The sequence below is a fragment of the Caloenas nicobarica genome, chromosome Z (genome assembly GCF_036013445.1).
Source record: "Caloenas nicobarica isolate bCalNic1 chromosome Z, bCalNic1.hap1, whole genome shotgun sequence".
Taxonomy (NCBI): Eukaryota; Metazoa; Chordata; class Aves; order Columbiformes; family Columbidae; genus Caloenas; species Caloenas nicobarica.
Window position 1 is genome coordinate 16564926 of NC_088284.1, and position 20373 is coordinate 16585298.

The following is a 20373-nucleotide window of genomic DNA, read 5'->3' on the forward strand; positions in this document are numbered from 1 at the left end:
AGCAGGTCAGCGACTCATCCCGGGCTGGGTCTGGTGTTTAGGGCAGGTGCCAGGCGCAGGAGGAAGATGCCCCTCCGGCCCACAGGGAGCTCGGTGACCGCGACAGGCAGCTGGTGGAGCTGGTGGAGTTAACGGGCAGCAGGAGCCCATTAACTTGCGCCTTCTCCTCACAGCCCGCGCCCGGCAGCTTTACCCTTCTCTGCCCGCGCCTCCCCACCGCCCGGCCCGGCCCGGCCCGACCCGCACTCACCGCCCCCGGGCGCCCGCACCGCCGCTGAGGGGCCGCAGGGCAGCCCCGGCGAGAGGGTCGAGGCGGCCGCCGAAGCGGGGTGGCCGCAGCCGCCACAGAGGTGGCCGCAGCCGCCACAGAGCTCCCCGCAGCACCGCGCTCATCCCGCAGAGAGCCCGCCGCCAGCGGGGATGGAGAGCGCCGGCTTCGCGCCTCTCCCGACGGCGTCCCTTGCCGCCGCTGCCGCCGCCGGGGCCAGCCCTCGGGCAGCAGGGTGCCGGCCCGCCCCTTGCCTGAGGGGCAGCCCGGGGGAGCCAGCCGGGCGCCTCCCGGCCCCGAGCCAGGCGGGGGCGGCGGCGGCAGGGTGCGGGACAGCCCCGGGCCGCGCCAGGGCGCCCCGCGGGGTCAGGGGCCGGGCCGGCTGGGGGTGTCGCCCGCAGCGCTGCCCACTGCGGCCCGCCTCCTCCCCGGGCTATAAAAGTGCGGGCTGAGCGCTCGGGGCGTGCGGAGCTTCGGGCCGAGCCGTCAGGGCAGAGTCGGGCAACAGGCGTCCTTGCGCGAGGAAGATGCTGCCGATCGGGAAGACCGCGAAACAGGGCAAAAGGGTAATTGTCCCGCCTCCCTCCCCCGCTCAGCCCCGCTCCCCGCGGGCCCGTCCCGCTCCGCCGCCCGGCGCCGGGGCGCTGTGGGCGCTGGGAGAAGTGCCCCCGCCGCGGTCCCTTTCGCCGCCCGGCGCGGTGCGGGCGCTGCCCCGGCGGGACCGGGCGGTGGGCGACAGGCAGCTCCGGTGCTGCGGCCGGGCCGTGGTGCCGCTGCGCCCGGCCGCCCCCCCGCCGCCTCGGGGCCCCGCACGGAGCCTGTCCGGGAGAGCTGCTGCTCAACCGGCACCACCCGCCAGCCGCGCTTCTTAACCTGCCGGTCAGGTACTCGGTACTTCTGCAGGTAAGATCATATTCTGAAAAGCTAAAGTGAAACCATAGTAATAACTCTACTATTCAGCATCGAGCCATTAAAGACATTTGGACACCATTATGAGATAGATAGATAGATAGATAGATAGATAGATAGATAGATAGATAGATAGATAGATAGATAGATAGGTTAGATTGAACTTAACTCTGTAACAGCTCATACAATTTTGGTTTCTCTGAACGCACAGACTAGAGCCACCCAAGTTCAAAACCATTTTACTTAGTATTAGTTGACATGCAAACTGAGCAGTACTCACAACACATTAAAATTGTAAATATTTTAAGCATAAACTGTCATTGGATGGGACTTCTTTCTCCAGCATCCTGCCAACTCTGTTTAAAAGCCACAAATTGCTCTTCCCTTGATTTATATGACTGAATGCCAACAGTGGTGGTAATATGAATGCAGTCTCCGATATATGCATGCTGTTTGCACTCTCATTTAGCTAAAGAAATAAGCAAGTATAAAAAGTTACCAGGCATGAGCCATTCTGGCCACTAAGGCATACATATGAGCAATGCCTGAACCAAACTCTCTGATATACAGCAGTACTAGTACCCTGCACTGCTGCTTGGGAAGGTCAGTGGATTCACATATTCTGTCTTCTGAGGACACTGTTATTAATAGGACACTTCTTATTTAGAACTGGTTTTACTTGTTTTTATGTGTACTACATAAGTCTAGAGAAAGAGAACAGAAGGATATGGGAAAAACTCTATGAGTTCTAGGCCTTTCCTGTAGATTAGATATAAAGGAAGGAGGTGCGGAGGTATTTGTTCTGCTTTTTATTTTTTGGCACAGAACTTGTGCTACCTAACTTCAGACACATAGCAGAAGGCAGTTGCCCTCATTGCCCCCCACAGGCAGTAGACAGACATCACCTTCTCTTGAGGGCTCACTGAAGATCTGAATAGTTGTCTCTCCACTGATGGAAAGGTAGGATATAGGTAGACCAAGCAGGCTTTTCACTTCAATGGTTCAGTTACATTCCTAAAGGTAGTTGAGGGAATATCTTCATACAGACATTTGCACTCCTTCCATGGATAGTTGTATGGACTCTGTGGTGCAACTTCATTCATGGCAATAAAACCATAGCAGTGAAAAGACAGCTCAAAAAAGCCTTGGTTAGCTTTTTACAGATAATATTTCTTTTTATTTAATACAAGATCTGTGCACTACCAGATCACCTGACAATACAATTTTGATCTGGCTTGGGCCTGAGCACACAGCTGTAGGTTTCTGGAGCAGGACAAAAGAATGTTGATGCTGAACTTATGCTAGCTATATGCTGGTTGAACCAATGGTGTTTTACTGAGTGTAAATAAAGTAAAAATTGTGTGAAGAGGTGGTATCAGTTTGCGAGAAAGTTGTTTCCGTTTTAAGCCAATCTTAACTTACAAAGTAAGTTTGTATTACGTACTTTGTGCTTTATAGTTATGTCACCTGCTGTTAGATGCCTTGATGCTAGGTTTAATACATCATAATATATTATGTATTAAGATGCCATGGTATAGTCAGTCATGGGTTATGTTGCTTCTGTGTGTCTAAAGTGAAAATCATTTAAAAACGCAGTTTCAAAAAGCTAGAACTATGAAGAAAAACAAGTGTTAAATCCTACAAGTGACTTTTTTAAAGAAAAAAAAGCTGTTAATTGTCATGCATTTAAATATAATATCTATATATGATATTAACATGTATCTATTACTTAATGTTCAATTAACAAGCAATGACTGAAGCTGCTTGTGTGTTAAAGGGGTTTTTTGCCTCCACACTCCCATTCTCTGGATATTAAGCTTCTGAAGTAGGCTCCATCTGTAGAAGGTTCCTTGGCAGGTAGAAGCAGCAGGGACTCAACCAGTGATCCCTTGGGTGCTTTTCTCTGGCCCCACTTGAGGCATTGTGTTACAACTGCAAATTAGTTAATTGCGAACACAATCTTTACAAAGCCTCCTGACATCTACACTTTGAATAGAATTGCCCTAGTAGAAGGCCGTGATTGATGGACTCCTTGAAAATTACTAAGTTTTGGAGATTCAGTGTTGCAGACTGAGTTTTTCCCTGGTTCTGCTGAAATAAAGAAAAAGAGTTTGCACACATTATTGAAGTTAAAATTAATCAGGTCTATATTTTGGCAAGTTCACAGTGTGCAATGGAATGTGATGCAGAGATGTGCAAGCCAACACTTGGCTGAGATCATGTATCGGCACAGCAGCACTGTACAGAGAAGTCCTGTCACCTTTCTGCTGTGTCAGTGCCTGAGCCAAAGATGCCAACCCTCTCAGCCAGGCTTTGTAGCCTCCAAGCAGCCTTACACTGCTATGTTTGGTGCTGGAACTGGTATAGTTGGCACAGTGCTACTTCTTGTTGGAAAGGCATACTCTCATCCCACCTAAAGGGTGATGCTGAAGCATCATAAGTGTTTGATTTTCCTGCATGTATGGTGTGAGATAATTGAACTAATGAAGGAGAAATTATCAATAAAGGTAATCTACCAAAGGTTGGAGGCTAATTGCTAAAAAACCCTTCCTCTCGACACGAAAACCGCACTCAACTCTATGTCCACAAGGCTTTTCTTTTTTCTACTCCCTCAGATTTAATCTACTGAAATGCTAGTGTGCCATCAAGAAACAATAACTGTGGAAGGAAATCTTAATCTTAACTTTGATTCTTTTTCTGTACCCACACCTTTGTTAGTGTAATGTGTCTGCATTCATCCACTTTTTAAAGTAAATAGAATTATGGCTGTAATCCAGTTGTAGAAATTAGTACTATTTAGCATAATAGCAAGCTACTTTTTGGAAAATTTGAACAAGCCAATGAAGCAATGAAAGGAATACAAAAACCAATATGTATTAGGTGCAACCCATATATGTTCTTATGTTTTTTCAATTAAAAAAAAAAAATTACCACTTTCCTTGCATTAGCATGGAGTTCAAGGCAGAAGCCAGGTTAATCACAGAGTGCTATGAGGTTTGTAACTTGGCATCTTAAAACATTTCAAGGCTGTGAAAACAAGCAGGATTTTCTTTCATTTTCTAAGTCTAGATAAGTAAACCCAGGCCAGTAAAAAGTCTGTCAGAAAATGGGAGGCCAGCGTTTTGAGATGTCTTATTGGGTACAAAAATGTTACATGCTTATTTTTTTATGATATGTTGTGTCATCTTGTGTCACAACCTACTCCTGCTGCAGGTCTGTCAAGATGTCATTTGTAGCTAACGAGCAAATGAGCTAATAAGAGGTCAGTGATACTAGTGCTTCATTTTAAGAAGTTTCCCATATATTTTACAGGAGAATTTAAGACAGTGTTTTACTTTCATAGGAATGGAATCAGACCATCGAATTCTAGTTCTGGGGACCATATCTCTGAAATAAAGTAAAACTGACTAATGAAAAGTCTTACGTAATATATATGCACATATTAAAATCTTATGTTGCAAAACAGACTGTCTACCGTTCTTTAAAGAGAAATTCAATAAGGAAATGGATTACTTTTTATTATTATGGCAAAAATGTTTCTGGTAACCCACAAATACTTATGTCTGCTTTGCAAACACAGGAAACGGCAACAGAGACAAAGGAAGCTCACAAAACTGAAGAACTGTGATTGTTAACTTTTCCTCCTGCTTTCTTCAGGGTATTCTAGAGCGCTTAGATGCTGGAGAAATCGTGATTGGAGATGGAGGATTTGTCTTTGCTCTCGAAAAGAGAGGATATGTAAAAGCTGGGCCTTGGACTCCTGAAGCAACAGTAGAACATCCAGAAGCGGGTCAGTTTTACTGGAAAATGATAATTCTGTACTGAATGTAAACACAGTTGGATAAATAAAAAATATATAGGAACCTGTAGGAGTTTTTACGCAGAAGTGTTCCTTGACATGGTAGAATTTCACTGTTGAGAATAGCCTAAGAATCTATAGACCAAATGCTCATCATATCCCTTTCTCTTGCTCTTAACACTGGACAAAGGCAGTTGGCTGAGTAAAAATATGAATAGTGCAAACATATAGTGATACCTCTCCAGAATGCTCTCCCAGTCTTCAGTAATTTGCAGCCCAAGCACTTTTTGACTCAGATATGCTATCTTTAATAACATTCAGTGATTTCTCTCTCATAGATTTGTCCAGTCTGTCCTTGAGCTGATATAAAGCTTATCATTTAAAATATCTTGTGAAAAATAATTCTGCAGTTACCTGTTTTGTTGTGTTTTAGCCATTCTAGGACTTAAACAAACAATATTAATTTATTAAAAAATATATATTAGTTATTTCAGGAAAATAGCAGCTTTTAATAAACAGTGGAACAGAAAAGGAGTATTTACTGTACCTAGCTCCACTGTGAAATGGCAAATGATAAACCTCATAAGAGCCTAAAATTACAATAAGCGTTTAATGGAGTAACTCTCTTAAAGTGGAGGGAGACAAAATAAACAATCATTCTATGCCTTCCAGCATAAAGATTAGAGTGTTTAGCATAAATAGTGCAAAAGTGGATGCTATTATCTATTTATGTTTGCTTCATTACAAGAAAGCATTTGTCCCTGTAGTACGCTGTGCAGTTAGTTCCACAAGCCAGTTTAGACTACCCTGGGGAAACAAGATTTCTTTGTTCTAAGTGTTTTCCCCTCCAAATTATTCTTTTTTTTTTTTTTTTTTCTGTACGGGAGGAAGGAAGAGGGGGGAGTAAAGGGATCTTAGCCTTCTCTATTGCATTGTGTCGTACACCTTACCTACTTATTCAGACTAAACCTTCCCAGCCTTAAGTGTCGCTTTGTGTATAGTATGCCTATCTTAGGGTCATGGACAGCCTTAAATAATGCAGAGCTCCAGCAAAGGTTTAAAGGGCGATGACCTGATTTGCTGACTCTCCTTTCCCCAAAAGACATCTCATCACCTCTCTCTGTGTTTCTCTCTTCCTCTACTTTTGTCTGTCCCTACACATTCCATCTTGCAGATAATACCACTTATCCCATGCTCTTTATTACCCCTTTTGCGACTTATTTTGCACCCCAAAAGCCCTTGACCCTCTCCACATATCCTTTCAGGAAGAACAGGTCTCCATCCGAGTGGAATGCAAGACATGGCCTTACAGAGAGGCAGCTGCAGATGGCTTAAATTGGCACACAGATTTGCTCTAAATAAGTGATCAGTAGTCATAGGTTAGTAGCCAGCCTTCTAAGCATTGCTACTGATTTGCTAGAGCATATTGCTCCTGTCTGTAACATAAATTTTTTATAAGCTGCTTGTAGGCTATTTATATATGTACCCTTCACTGGAAATGTGCTCATTTCTTTTAGTGCAGTGTGCTGCCTCCTCTCCATTACTGCTTTTTGCTCCTGCATGCTCAAGGGTCGTGTTACTTTGAAAGCAGGTGTAAAGAACAGAAGGAGCAACTGGCTGAGCCAGCTGGTGCAAAACCTGTACGACTACCAGACCTTCTTGTCTTTGTAAGGAAGGAGGGAAAAGGAGGAGGGTTCTGAGAATGCAGCAAGGAATGGAGAAAAAAAGTAAAAAAGACGAGTTTGAGGCCACTGTCTCCATTACAAGAGAGAAGTTTTGCCAGACTGACAAATTTAGAAATGACATCAAAATATTTCTTCTGAGCCAGGTCAGGTATTGCTCTGTAGTGAGAAATATGCATAGGCATTTATTTCCCCGGTCTTCTATTAGCTTAAGTTTGTGTCATTTGTGAAATGTCCAGCTCATGGTGGATTGAAATGAAAACTCTGTGTTGTACATCTGACTCCTAAAATGCATAAAATTCTTAATAATTGTTTAGCCTCATCTGTGGCAGTTATGCCCATTTCTCAAATGGTGGAGGAAAACAGAGCTTCAGTAACATTCTGGAAGTCACACAAGAAGTAAATTACAGAGTGGTTTGGGCTGTGGGCTTGATAATAGTAACAGTATATTCTACTAGTAAAAATTATTTGCCTGGGGTTGAATGAGATTCAGGATGGTATTTATAATACTTTTCTTTCCCTCAAAATGTAGACCCATTCAAGAATCTCCTGTTCACATACCTGATAGCTTGGGATATGAAGTTTTTTATTCGTATGTGTTAGATTATGTTTCATTTGCCTACCTGTGTGACCATCCCTATTCATGCATATAATTCTTCTAGGAATACAAAAACCATATTTGAAGAACACTAACCATGGGGATAAACAAATCTGCTTAATATGGAAATGTCACAGGCCATTTACAAAAGTATTCATACATGCTTTTTTCCTTTTCCCATTTCTTGGTTAGTTTTTGTCAATGATTTCTCATGGGGGAGAACAGAAAAAACAAACTACAGAACACTAGAAACACACAGAGACAGCCCTTTTGTTTAGGATCAGTACCCTATTTTAATGCTGTAGGAAGAATGCTCCCTGCACTAAGAATGTTTTGACTCTGTGTAAGGGTTGTTAAGACTGAAATCTGAGCCTGCTAGTTCAGGCAGATTCCAGGGACTTTTTGAACTGTAGCTCTTCTGTAGTCTGTGTTCCTGGATGAGTCTTTGACTGCTGGGAAAAGAAGCCTTGTGTTAAGTCACACCGTAGTTACCTAAGGCTGTAATTAGAAATGAAATACTGTACGAGTAGAGAAAACACTCGCTAGTCATAACCTGGTCGTTTTATGGCAGTTGGTGGCGGGCATTGCCTGAGCACACTGCAGGCCTGGTTGCAGATGTTGGTGGCTGATATCATTGCAGCTTCACTTGAGCTTACACAGGCTTCAAGCATTCCTTGAGTTTTAGCAGTTTACAGTGATCATGCATTTTGCACTTTAATTCACTGTATTTAGGCCTTTACAACAGGCCCAATTAAGCAAGCAGCGTGAGCAAGCATTTTTCTGTAACAAGCAGGCCTTAAGCATATTATTTTAGCAAGCAAGCTTTGAGACAAATAATTCACCATATATCAGCCTTCCACACTTATGCCATGTGTTAAGGTCCACTGTCTTTCACACACACTCAAACCATATGCTGAGAGCCATCATCTCTTACACTCACCCAACTCCCCACCGCCCAAACAGGGGAGAGAATCAAAAGGAAAGGGAGAAACTTGGACTGAGATAAACACAGTTTAATAAAATAACAAAATACTAATACACTATCAGTAAATATATATATAATAGAAACAGAATGTAAAATAAAAGATACTCAATGCAATTCCTCACAAACTTGGTCCACACCGAGCAGGCAGCAGCACCTGGTCCCAACAGCCAATCCCAGAGAGAAGAAAAAAGAAAAAGTCAGAAAGGCCCAAAAAATGGCAAGATGGCAGAAGGCTGAACTACCAAACAGAACTCTCCCAAACAGGTCTCTGAGAGTGAAGAGGAGAGTGAGTAAGCAAGAGAACAGAAGATCACAACTCTCCTTATATATGAAGCATGATGCTAATGGGATGGAACACTCTTATTGATCACCCTGGATGTCAGTCAAGCTCTGCCCCATCCCTGCCCCGCTTCCTCGCTCCTCATACCTGTGGGCAGAGCATTCACAACAGTCCTTGGCTCTCAGACCAGGGCAATTAAAAACATTAGCTCTGCGCTGGGGTGTTATCTCTTGTTCTCAAACTAAGTCCAAATAATGACCATGCTAGCTATGAAAAAGAAAGCTTTCTAACTGCATGAAGAAAATTAACTCGTTTTCAGTCAAACCAGCACAAAGCTGAAGACAGGCAAGGTGGTATGCAAAACTGAATCTACTGAAATAAAATAGAAATCTTTGGTCATTCTTAGCAGAGAATAACTAAGGAGAAAGTTTTCTACCGAATGTTCTGAGTGTGAGAAGAAAGGAATTCTATACAGACTGGGGAACTGCTTCTAGTTTCTCATAATGGCTTTTCTAGGAAACACAGTATCATTTATTTTACAGTAACTTCAATAAGCATTTAATTTTTGGATAACAACTGTAGTAACTCTATCAAACATCTTCTCTCTTTTAATTCTTTGCAGTTCGTCAGCTTCACCGGGAATTCCTCAGAGCTGGATCCAGTGTTCTGCAGACATTCACCTTCTATGCCAGCGAAGACAAACTGGAGAACAGGGGCAATTATGTAGCTGAGAAAATAAGTGTGAGTAAAACTCTGTTTTGGTGGAGATATGAAATAAATGGATTAATTCCAAAGGTTTAGTAGAGAGATTATCAAGTACTTTCATGGTTTGTCATAACAGTTTCGGCTATATTTGAAGACCAAAGAATAAGATGACGCAATTTCAGAGTTTGGAATAGCAAGAAAGACAAGGTTAAAGGACAAAAAAATAACAAAATGAGGCAAGGATGAAGAGAGAAGAGAGGATACATTGTATTTGTCCCATCTGAGGCTGTTAATTAACTGGAGTTCTGATAGGAAAACTACAGAGGGGACTAAATGCACAGAGAGGAAAAATCAGTTGAAAAAAAGAAATCCTTTAACATTCAGAGAAACAAATCAGCTGCAACAATGGTGAAGAATCCTAGAGAATAATGAGTGGCTAATGAGAACAGAAGGTTTTTTAGAACTGTGTCTTCAATAAAGTAAGAGCTAAAGAATCCAAGGTATGCATTGTGGTCAATATTCCCCTTCTCATGTGTACGCGTAATCTGTTACAGCAACAGAAGTATCATGTTGGTGTTTTCTTACCCCCTGCACAAAGGAGTTGTAGGATATTGGGTGTGTTCACTCGCAGGCACCAGTTCCCCTCGGACTTCCGCCACAAACGTTTCTAGATATTTCCTATGAGACGAGAAGGTTTGCCATTGAGTGTTTTCTCCAATCCTTTACCCTTTGGTCCTATTGTCTATTTCAACCTCTGCAAACAGAGAAAATTCTCCAGAGGGCAGGGAGGAAGGAATATCTTTGTATCCATGGAGATATTCCAAGTCAGAAATTAGAACAATCTGGACAATAGGAGGACACTTGAGGCTTAATTAAGAAGTCATATGACCCAATCTGTTGAAATGCTGTACCATTACATTCAGTAGATGCAACATTGAAATGTCTGAAGTGATAGTCCCAGAAACACAGTGCCTTGGAGCAAGCCATGCTGCAACTCTTGCTGCCATGAAAAATTAGAATAAGGGCTGGGAGAGTGCCTGTTATTGGGAATGCAATGCAGCAAAGCTTTCAAGGTTGTTTTGTTGCCAGTTCTAGATGCAGTTTCCTTCAGGCTTCAGCTGGTTTATAGCTCCACCTCCCGGAGTTCCTAAACATGTACCTAAGCGCAACTGCAAATGGAAGTCAATCTGTCAGCAACAGCCTTAAAAATCAGCTGGGTCTTTTGACACAGCCATGGAAAACTTCAGCTGAGAGAAACCTATGTAGATTCAAAGTAGTCCGTGGGCTGCAGAGAAACCTGCTCTAAATAGTACCTGTTATCGGTCCCAAATAATTATTATTTTTCCAAAATATTTTTTTTTCACAGCTAAATCTCCTTTTCACAAGCTGTTCTAGTCATCTTGATTTAGGTATAGAGGGAATGTGTCTTTCAGTCTAGGTGATTAATTAATCATAAGTTTCCCTTTATTATTCTTAAATTGGTAACTTTAACATCAGATAATGATATCTTTAAAAAAATATATTAAATAACTCTATATGAATATTCTACCTTAAATTTTAGAAAATTATCAAAATAATAAAATACATTATTTAAAAACTAATGAAAAATCAATTTCAATTACTACGGATTTTGTTTTCCACCCACAAAATGTCAGAATAAAATTATACACTTGAGTGTAACTAACTCATTTTCTAAGACACGAAGAAAATTCCACTTCACACCAAGTATTTGCTTTTTATAGACTATATGTGTAAGAAGTATTAAAGGTAATTTGTTTTTGTAGCATTTGATAATATGATAACTTAAAGGTGACAAGAAATTTGTTTCCTAATGTTCGTTATATTTTTTTGAAAGGTGCTGATCTTCGTAATCAATATTACTAAGAAATCCATTTAAATTTTAGAAGAATATGAAGAAGCCATTATGGCTTTTGACGCTTTTTGTCATTTTTGTGCTCTGAAAATGCATGCATATCTCTGACCAGGTAAAACTGAAACAATCTATATTTATACAGTGCCAGAAAGTGAATGAAGCTGCTTGTGACATTGCAAGGGAAGTGGCTAATGAAGGTGATGCTTTAGTGGCTGGAGGTGTCAGTCAAACACCATCATACTTAAGCTGCAAGGATAAAACGGAGGTTAAAGCAGTCTTTCAAAAGCAACTAGATGTCTTTATGAAGAAGAATGTGGACTTCCTAATTGCAGAGGTAAATCTGTAAAAAAGGTACAGGCCCTCAACTGCCACAGTGTTAACTGTTGTTAACTATTATCCAGATTACTTTAGCAAGTTCAAATATGTATTGCTTTTTCCTTTATAAATTTATGTTATGCTTCTATTCTAGTAGTATTGGGTATTTTTCTAAATGCACAGCAGCATCTACAAGCATCCTAGAATATGACCTAGAAACCTAAATTTCTACCTCAGTCAAGTCACATCCTATACTAGTGCAAAGAGGATAGTGTGATCTTGACTAGTCCCTATTTTATCCCATACACTGCAAGCAATCCACCTGTGATCACTTTTCTAGACAAAAATAGTCCTTTGGGGATAAATCCCTGTTTAACTGCCTGTATGGGCATTCTTATTCCAAAACAAGAGTATAATTATTTTTTACTCAGTTTTACTTGCTGACTTTTAAAAATAATTTTTTAAACTCTGTGGTCAGTGAACTCAATTGAATTCTGTTAGTGTAAATCAGAAAAGGATCAAGTCATTGTATTGCTGGCAAATGTCTGGTCTGGATTAATGTGTTTATGCTTTATGTCCAAGAAACAAAAATAGTCCAGTTTTAATTTCTTTCAGTATTTTGAACATGTTGAAGAGGCTGCCTGGGCAGTTGAAGTTCTAAAGGAATCTGGAAAGCCAGTTGCAGCTACTATGTGCATTGGTCCAGAAGGAGACATGCATGGCGTGTCCCCTGGACAATGTGCTGTCCAACTGGTAAAGGCTGGTAAGAATCTGCTTTTAATATGCCCTTTGAAAGTATGAAACAAAGAAGTCCTTAAGTATTGAGATAAATGGATGTGTATCTCAAGGAGGTAGCTTCCCAACTTCTGATAGAAGTTTTGACCCTGTAGAAAAGTTCTTAAGTGAACTTTACTACAGCAGTCTTGTAAAGAACATATGAAAATGCAGCTATGAAATCCTTGTTACCCTGGATGGTATTAGGAGCAACAGCCACAGGCAGCTGATACTGAATAGGGCAAAATCCTAAAACTACTCAAATTTGATTACTGAGCCAACCCCACATTCTGGGCTCACAATTACGAAACATTAGAGGAATCCAAAGCCACCTTTGATTCTCTGCTCATGCTTTTAGAAATGTATGGAGCACAGTTCAAATCCAGGATGAGAGAATCAGACAGTGAAAAAACTAATCTTTTTGCCAATCAAAGACTGTGTTTTCTGCAGGACAAGGTGGAGGGCAGAAGAAATTAATCAGGGGCATGAAGAATGATCATACAGTTTATTATATCTGTTCCAAACGACTCTTTTCCTTTGGAGTTAGGGTTGAAATTCAAAGGCAGAACCTGTGTTACGCAAATAGCCAGCAGGCTTCTATGTGTCTGTACATAGTCTTTATTGATTAAGCACTGATATGAAAAGCAACTTTATGAGGGTGGGGAATGTGATTCATCATCAGGAAGGTAAAGAGGAGTGCACTGAGATGTAAATGGAATGATCAACCTCAGGAGAGTTGAGGCTGGCTCTAAACCAACTGCCTTGTTTTCATAATGCTGGTGTAAGATGAACTGCTCTGCTTCTGGAATGCTGTGAACTTTCATCTCTCACTTCCTGGGGAAATGTGGCTTGAAGTTATTTTCCTCTTCCTAGGTGCTTCTATTGTTGGAGTCAACTGCCATTTTGATCCAGATACTTGCCTGGAAACTGTGAAACTGATGAAAGAGGGCTTGCAGGCCGCTAAACTGAAAGCCCACCTGATGTCCCAACCACTTGCTTTCCATACACCCGATTGTGGAAAGCAGGGTTTTATTGATCTGCCAGAATTTCCCTTTGGTAAGACAAGAATATATACATACCTACATATCTACATATATGTATATATACATATATATATATATATACACACACTTTTTAAAAAAAAAAATTGTCTGTTCCTTCCCTCCCTTCAGCTTTAGTAAAGCTGAAGATGCAAGGTATTCCTCTATACAACAGGATCAGTCTCAATTGTCCTGTCTGGCATTTTCCATAGAGGAATTGCAGTGTTATATTGGAATAAAGATCATCCACATACTGAGAGTATTTCAGTAGTATCACAACATGTGACCGAAAGTGAAATTATAGTTAAAGTGCCACAACCTAAACATAGTTTAAAAATGTAGCTCTTCCTTGTGCTATGGAAGCGTGTTCAGCACAGCTGTAAACACTCCAAAGAAATGAACAAGGGCAAATACAATAAAAACCCCACAGACTTAAATGTATTTGCACTTGAGCTCCCCAGCATTCTGGGTAGTGATGTCTATCTCAGAAGCCTGATAATATTTACCTACATAAGGAATTAATATACATTGCATATGCAGAACTGGATATGGGAGCATGGTTATTGCAGTCAATGGCTCAGTCTTGCATGTGTAACTGTCTAATGTAAGTGAGATTAGAAAGAAACCAGAAGAGGGAGTATGTCCTTTGAAGTTGCTAACAAATGGACTAGCAGTTTGGAGATAGATTTGTCACGTGTATGCTCAGGAAAATTTCTACAAAGACTGAAAGATTCAGCTGCTTTATGTGTATATAAAGCTTGTGTATTCAGGGCTTATTTCTACCTGGGATGGAGAGAATCACATCCCTTTAAGATAAAAGGACAAAATCAGCCTAAACATTTTTAAAAGGATTAGAAAAATGCTTTCATTTTCAGGTATACACTTTTCAAGATTAGACTATAAAATAAGGTATCGAAACATTCAAAACTTGAATTTGTAGCAAAAAATTTGAGAGAGAGATGTGATTTGCAGGAAGACTCATTTCGTTTTTAGTTCCTCTCTTTAGATAAACAAAGGAAATAATCAAGCATGAGCTTGAGGCATTCATTAAATGATAATAACATGTCTGAGTTCTGAAAATACTCTGGGATGTTTAAAAATGTTTGGAACTCATTTATCCTATTCATTCCTTCATATAACTCCTATGATTGCAAGCAAAAGAAGATAGAACAGATGCAGTAGGTAATCAAGTGAATGGAAAGATTCTCTCTTTCATTTGTTATGGTTCTTAGCTTGTACGTCATAAGCAACCTGTATGACATCTCAGCTTTCAGAAATTTCATGAGTCAATTGGAGAAGACTTTTTTGGTGAATGTTTTCAATACCCAGAAGGAGCAGCTGATCACTTGACAGCAGATAAGCAGTTTGGTAAATCATTGTTAAACTGACCCAGTTAACTCTGTTTTTTGTGGAAGACAATATGCACAAAGGAGATTTAAATATTTGAAGTGTACATGACCTCTGTACAGGTGAACAAGATCTCAGTTTCTAGAAAAGTATTGGCTATGTTGTATTGGGAAACTCCAGCATCTAGATGCCAGCAGTACTCATTTATCTGTAGAACTTTTTCCAGTTTTCTGTGTTTTCCCTTTTGTGTTACTGCAATTGCTCTAAAATGTCACCAGTTAAGCAAGGACTATGTTTTAGAAATAAATCACAGAATTGCAGAGTGGTTGGGTTTGGAAGGGACCTCTGGAGATCATCTAGTCCAACCCACCTGCTAAAGCAGGTTCACCTAGAGGAGATTGCACAGGAATGTGTTCAGGTGGGTTTGAATGTCTCCAAAGAAGGAGACTCCACAGCCTCTCTGGGCAGCCTGTTCCAGTGCTCTGTCACCCTCCAAGTAAAGAAGTTTCTCCTCATATTCAGATGGAACCTTCTATGCTGCATTCTGTGTCTGTTGCCCCTCATCCTATCATTTGGCACCACTGGGAAGCGTCTGGTCCCATCCCCTTGACACCCACCCTTGAGATATTTATAAACATTGATGAGATCCCCTCTCGGCCTTCTCTTCTCCAGCTAAACAGATTCAGCTCTCTCAATGTCTCCTCATAAGAAAGATGCTCAAGACCCCTGATCATCTTTGTAGCCTGCTGCTGGACTCCCTCCAGTAATTCCTTGTCCTTCTTAAACTGGAGAGCCCAGAACTGGACACAATACTCCAGATATGGCCTCACCAGGGCAGAGTAGAGGGGGAGGAGAACCTCCCTCGACCTGCGGGTCACACTTTTCCTAATGCACCCCAGGATACCGTTGGCCTTCTTGGCCACAAGGGCACATTGTTGACACATGGTCAACCTGTTTTCAACCAGAACTCCCAGGTCTTTCTCTGCAGCACTGATTTCCAGCAGGTCCACCCCTAACCTGTACTGGTGCCTGGGGTTATTCCTCCCCAGGTGCAGGACCCTACACTTGCCCTTGTTGAACTTCATCAGGTTCTTCTCTGCCCAGTCTTCCAGCCTATCCAGGTCTCGCTGAATGGCAGCACAGCCTTCTGGTGTGTCAGCCCTTCCTCCCAGTTTGGTATTATCAGCAAACTTGGTGAGGGTGCACTCAGTCCCTTCATCCAGGTCACTGATGAACAGGTTGAACAGGACAGGACCTAATACTGACTGAGGATGTTGTGAGGGATGGTGTCAAAAGCCTCGCTGAAGGCAAGGTAGACAACATCCACTGCTCTCCCCTTGTCTACCCAGCCAGTCATACCATCATAGAAGGCTATCAGGTTAGTCAAACGTGATTTCCCTGTGGTGAAGCCATGCTGACTATTCCTGATAACCTTCTTTTCTTCCACATGCTTGGAGATGATGTCCAGAATGAGTTGTTCCATCACCTTTCCAGGGATGGAGGTGAGGCTGACTGGCCTGTAGTTTCCTGGGTCACCTTCTTGCCCTTTTAAAAGACTTGGCTTTCTTCCAGTTCTCAGACACCTCTCCTGTTCTCCACAGCCTTTCAAAGATGATGGAGAGCAGCATAGCAATAACATCTGCCAACTTTCTCAGCACTTGTGGGTGCATCCCATTGAGGCCCATGGATTTGTGGATGTCCACTTTGCCTAAACAATCTCTAACCTGGTCCTCCTCAACCGAGGGAAAGTCTTCCTTTCACTAGACTTTCTCTCCAGTCTCTAGGGTCTGGGATGCCTGAGGGCCAGTGTTAGCAGTAAAGATGGAAGCAAAGAAGGCATTCAGTAACTCTGCTTTCTCTGCATCCTCTGTCACCAGGGCACTCACCTCATTCAGGAGCGGGCCTACATTTTCCCTAACCTTCCTTTTGCTGGTTACATACTTGAAGAAGCCCTTCTTGTTGTCTTGACATCCCTGGCCAGATTTAATTCCAAGTGGAGTTTGGTCAGTCAAAGCATACCAAATTATCTCAAGAGTAGATGTATAGAGGTGCTACATCTAGGAGCAGGTTACAATGTTCTTATCAAAGATTGATGAAAAATTCAATCTCTTTTTACTATAAATGTTAACATAAACCATTAAGTTATAGATATTTAATTCTGAATAAAGCCAAGAAAAGAAATGTATTGACCGACATGGAAAATAGAACGTTAGTCAATTTTGGGAAAAGGAAAATCCCACAAAATGTGATATACATGGCAACTTCTTTTCATAGAATACTGCTTGTTTTCTGGATTATGACATGGTTGGTGATGGAGAAGACAAGGAAACGCTCTACACGGTTCCCCTTGAGTTTAGTTGCTTACACAGGTATAAATTGAGTGCAAGACGCTGTATTCTTGCCATTGATAATTTCATATCCATTTTGCATTAGCTTTTTAATGATATATGGGAGTCAAGGAATTAATGAATTTGTGCTTCTGGTTCTTTCTCATACATCTGCAGGACTGTACACAAGCTTACTTTTATTTAAGCACATTTCTAGGATAGCTTCATCTGGTTTTGCTTCTGATGCTAGACCATCTACTTTTCCTTTGTTCTGTCTTTCCCTCCAAGACCAATAATATTCTGTTTAAGAACATTTCATTTTTTTTCCTTCTGCTTTTCATTTTCAGACCCTCTCTCTTAACTACCCATTGGACTTAGAGCAGATCTGCTTTGTATCACCTTCTTGCATGTCGGGCATTTTTGGGAAAGGGCGCAGGGAGAAGCAGCCTACCTGTCTGCTGTGTTGCTGGAGCCTTGCTACCTCACCAAGGCTTCTTTGCCTAGCAAAGTGTTCAGCGCACAGACATGATGCTGCACTCGCCTAAGAACCATGCTTGTGTATCTCCTGCAGATGTGCATAAAGAAGTGGGAAGATTTTTATTCCTTTATTCCTGTATTTTTATTCCTTAAAGTTTCTTCTTCAGTACTTAGTCTTTACTTTCCACTTCTGCCACCCTTGTGCCTCCTTCCCTTTGATGTATGCTTTTCCTTGTTCTTTTCTCTTTCTATTCCTTTCCTTCCACAAGTCGTTCCTCTCAGTTTAGTTAACCCTACACTCTGCTCACCATGACCAGCAACAGGGAGATAGGTTCAAAATAAAGATTGCATCCTGACTTATCTACACACAGAACTTTCCACAAGGAACACAGTGTTTTGAGACAGTGAGCTGCTTGTGGCTGGGATTATAACAAAGTAAGGGATGGACTAAGAAATAGCTACAGATCCCAGCTCTCGGTGAAACAATGGACTGCCACTAGCCAATCATGGAGAAAAGTGTAGTAAGCATTCCTGAGGAATAATGAGCAGGCTTATTCCTGTTGCAGGTAAACTGATACCTTCTCCTTTCACAGATTAGAGCACTGGAATCAGATTTCCTGAAACTGTTTATTAGGAACTCTTTGGAAAATAGGGACATAACACTGAAAGTATTCCCATGCTCCAGCTAACAACTCTGGTCAAATGGCAAGCATGTGACTGAGGGCTTGATCAGTCTCAGAAGACATTAGGAGCCATTTTGCAAAGCCAAAAAAAAGCTTACAGGCAGCATAGCTCAGCAGAGCATAGCAGAATCTAAAAGCCAGACTGCTGAAAGTTTGCATCATTAATTCTAGCTCAGAGAGTTCAAACATTTACATCTACATCTAGGACCTGTTTTGCAAACAATGTGCAAGTGTCTCAACAACATTATTTCTTACCAAAAAATGTGCTGACATGGAGTATGGTGGAAACTTAAATTATTAATGTCTTTGCAGGTCTGGAGCCAAGAATTGTAACCAGGTGGGACGTTCAAAAATATGCAAGAAAGGCCTATGACTTAGGAATTCGTTACATTGGAGGTTGCTGTGGATTTGAGCCATATCACATCCGAGCAATAGCTGAGGAGCTGAGTCCTGAAAGAGGATTTTTGCCAGAAGCTTCTGAGAAACATGGTAGCTGGGGTGATAGCCTGAGCATGCATACCAAACCCTGGGTCAGAGCAAGGTATGTACTGGACTGGAAAGCACACCAACATACTCCATGCAAAGGGTTATATTGGTCCACGCAGCATACTGGCGTAACTGATACGGAGGTCTAAATATCACTGTAAACATTCCACATCTTAATAATTTTGAAGAATTAAATCTCATCTGGGAGCAGGGAAAGGAGTGAAGTGGCAGTAAGAGAGCTCCAGAAATTCTCATCCCTCTTTAAAATGATGATTTGGTCTGAATTAACATGAAAGTAATTCATGACAGATCAAAAACTGATAGAATGCTGTAAAACAGCTCCTAATGATGAGTACCTTACAGTGTTACTTTCAAGGATGGAAAGATACTTTTTAGGCATGTAGCATTTCATTGCCTGCATTCATGTACACTTCTGTACTTAAATACAAAGTCAGTCTGTGCAAGTTACTAATAGATGACCCTTTGCAATGGTGATTTAAGCCACATTTTCTTTAGTATTGTGAGGTGCTGGAAAAAAACCCTAAATCTCCTCTTCTTTCTTTAGGGCAAGAAAAGAATACTGGGAGAATCTGAAACCTGCTTCAGGCAGGCCATATTGTCCTTCCATGTCAAAGCCGGATGGCTGGGGAGTGACCAAGGGAGCCAGGGAGCTGATGCAACAGAAAGAAGCAACAAGTGAACAACAGCTGAAGGAGCTCTTCCAGAAACAGAAGTTCTAATCCACTGCATTTGCATAAATGTTAGAATGATTTATCTACAGAACATCTCATGATTCATGAGAAAATCTGTGAAGATGAGTTCCCTATTGATTTATCAGTTAACATGTAATGAAGGAGACAAAATGCAGAAAGCATGTGATTAAGGATTAAATATGTCAAACTTTGGAAATAAAATCTTTCTTTGGACAAATAGTTTAGAGAATAGAGAGTCAGGAGAAGGTTTGGAGTCTCATAATAACAGAGCTTGAGTTAGCTAGGTGCCATTAAGTGGCAGAAAGTGTCCAGAAAGACATGGAAAGTAATAATTGGCTCAAGTCACCTGTGGAAAGAGAAAAAGCCATCTATAAACACAGTATCTATGGACTTTCACTCCTGAGTTTGTTTTCAGTTGGGGATTTGTTCAGGGCTGCTTCAGGGACATGCAAGCTGCCCATGCTTAAGGCATACAGTTATCTGTAGTCACTTTCTTGACTTCAAGAGAATAAAAGTAAACTGGAAAATACATCCTATAATTGGAATCAAAAGATAAGGAGAATGAGGAAAGAGAATGACGAATTTCCCATATGCAGGAGAAAGGTGCAGAGAACTTTTAGGAAAGAAATATGACAGGTAAATAACTCACTGCTTTTATCTCAAGGTACAATGTACAGAAGATTTACTCCTCTGGAGACCAAAAGGCTTAAGAGATTATTCTGAAATTCAAAAATTCAAATAAATTAAAAGTAATATGATGGAATAGTATTGTATTATCTGAACACCTTAAATCATGAGAGCTCAAACAGAACAACTTACCTTGAGTAAACAACTATTTTCAAACAATTCAGCTGATTTCTGGATATCTCTTTGGAAACACTTGGTTATCTCAAAATAGCACTTAAAAACTGCAACTTCCTAAAATATAACTCCTGTTTATAAGAATAGTAGAATATTCCATTATAATTTTTAAGCTGACTGATTCATTCTAGATTCTTAGCTATGAGAAGACATGAAAAACACTGTTAGGAAATAGATCAATCCACCGAAGTTAAGAAAACTCATGGATATTTGTACACTGATTTTGTTGAGAGGGGTTTTCTTAGAAAGGG

At 41.2% G+C, this 20373-nt stretch overlaps 2 protein-coding genes across 2 annotated transcripts in view; one reads left to right on the forward strand and one right to left on the reverse strand.

The window, feature by feature from the left end:
- The window catches only part of DMGDH (dimethylglycine dehydrogenase), a 42996-nt gene extending 42303 nt beyond the window's left edge, over window positions 1–693 (reverse strand). Inside the window, exon 1 of the mRNA XM_065655862.1 lies at window positions 251–693. Within this exon, the coding sequence (XP_065511934.1) occupies window positions 251–393 (143 nt within the window). The 5' untranslated portion in view covers window positions 394–693. The remainder of the gene's footprint in view (window positions 1–250) is intronic.
- Window positions 608–20107, forward strand: LOC136001492 (betaine--homocysteine S-methyltransferase 1). The gene is made up of 8 exons (XM_065655863.1): window positions 608–834; window positions 4835–4967; window positions 9144–9262; window positions 11242–11433; window positions 12030–12177; window positions 13062–13244; window positions 18375–18603; window positions 19114–20107. The coding sequence occupies exons 1-8, from the start codon at window positions 796–798 to the stop codon at window positions 19286–19288; spliced, it is 1218 nt and encodes a 405-aa protein (XP_065511935.1). The 5' UTR covers window positions 608–795; the 3' UTR covers window positions 19289–20107.
- The last annotated feature ends 266 nt before the right edge of the window (window positions 20108–20373 follow it).

Coding starts and splice junctions, on each gene's coding strand:
- LOC136001492 (XM_065655863.1), top strand. CDS start 796: ATGCTGCCGATCGGGAAGACCGCGAAACAGGGCAAAAGG. Junction 4,968..9,143: donor AGTAGAACATCCAGAAGCGG/GTCAGTTTTACT, acceptor AATTCTTTGCAG/TTCGTCAGCTTCACCGGGAA. Junction 11,434..12,029: donor TGGACTTCCTAATTGCAGAG/GTAAATCTGTAA, acceptor AATTTCTTTCAG/TATTTTGAACATGTTGAAGA.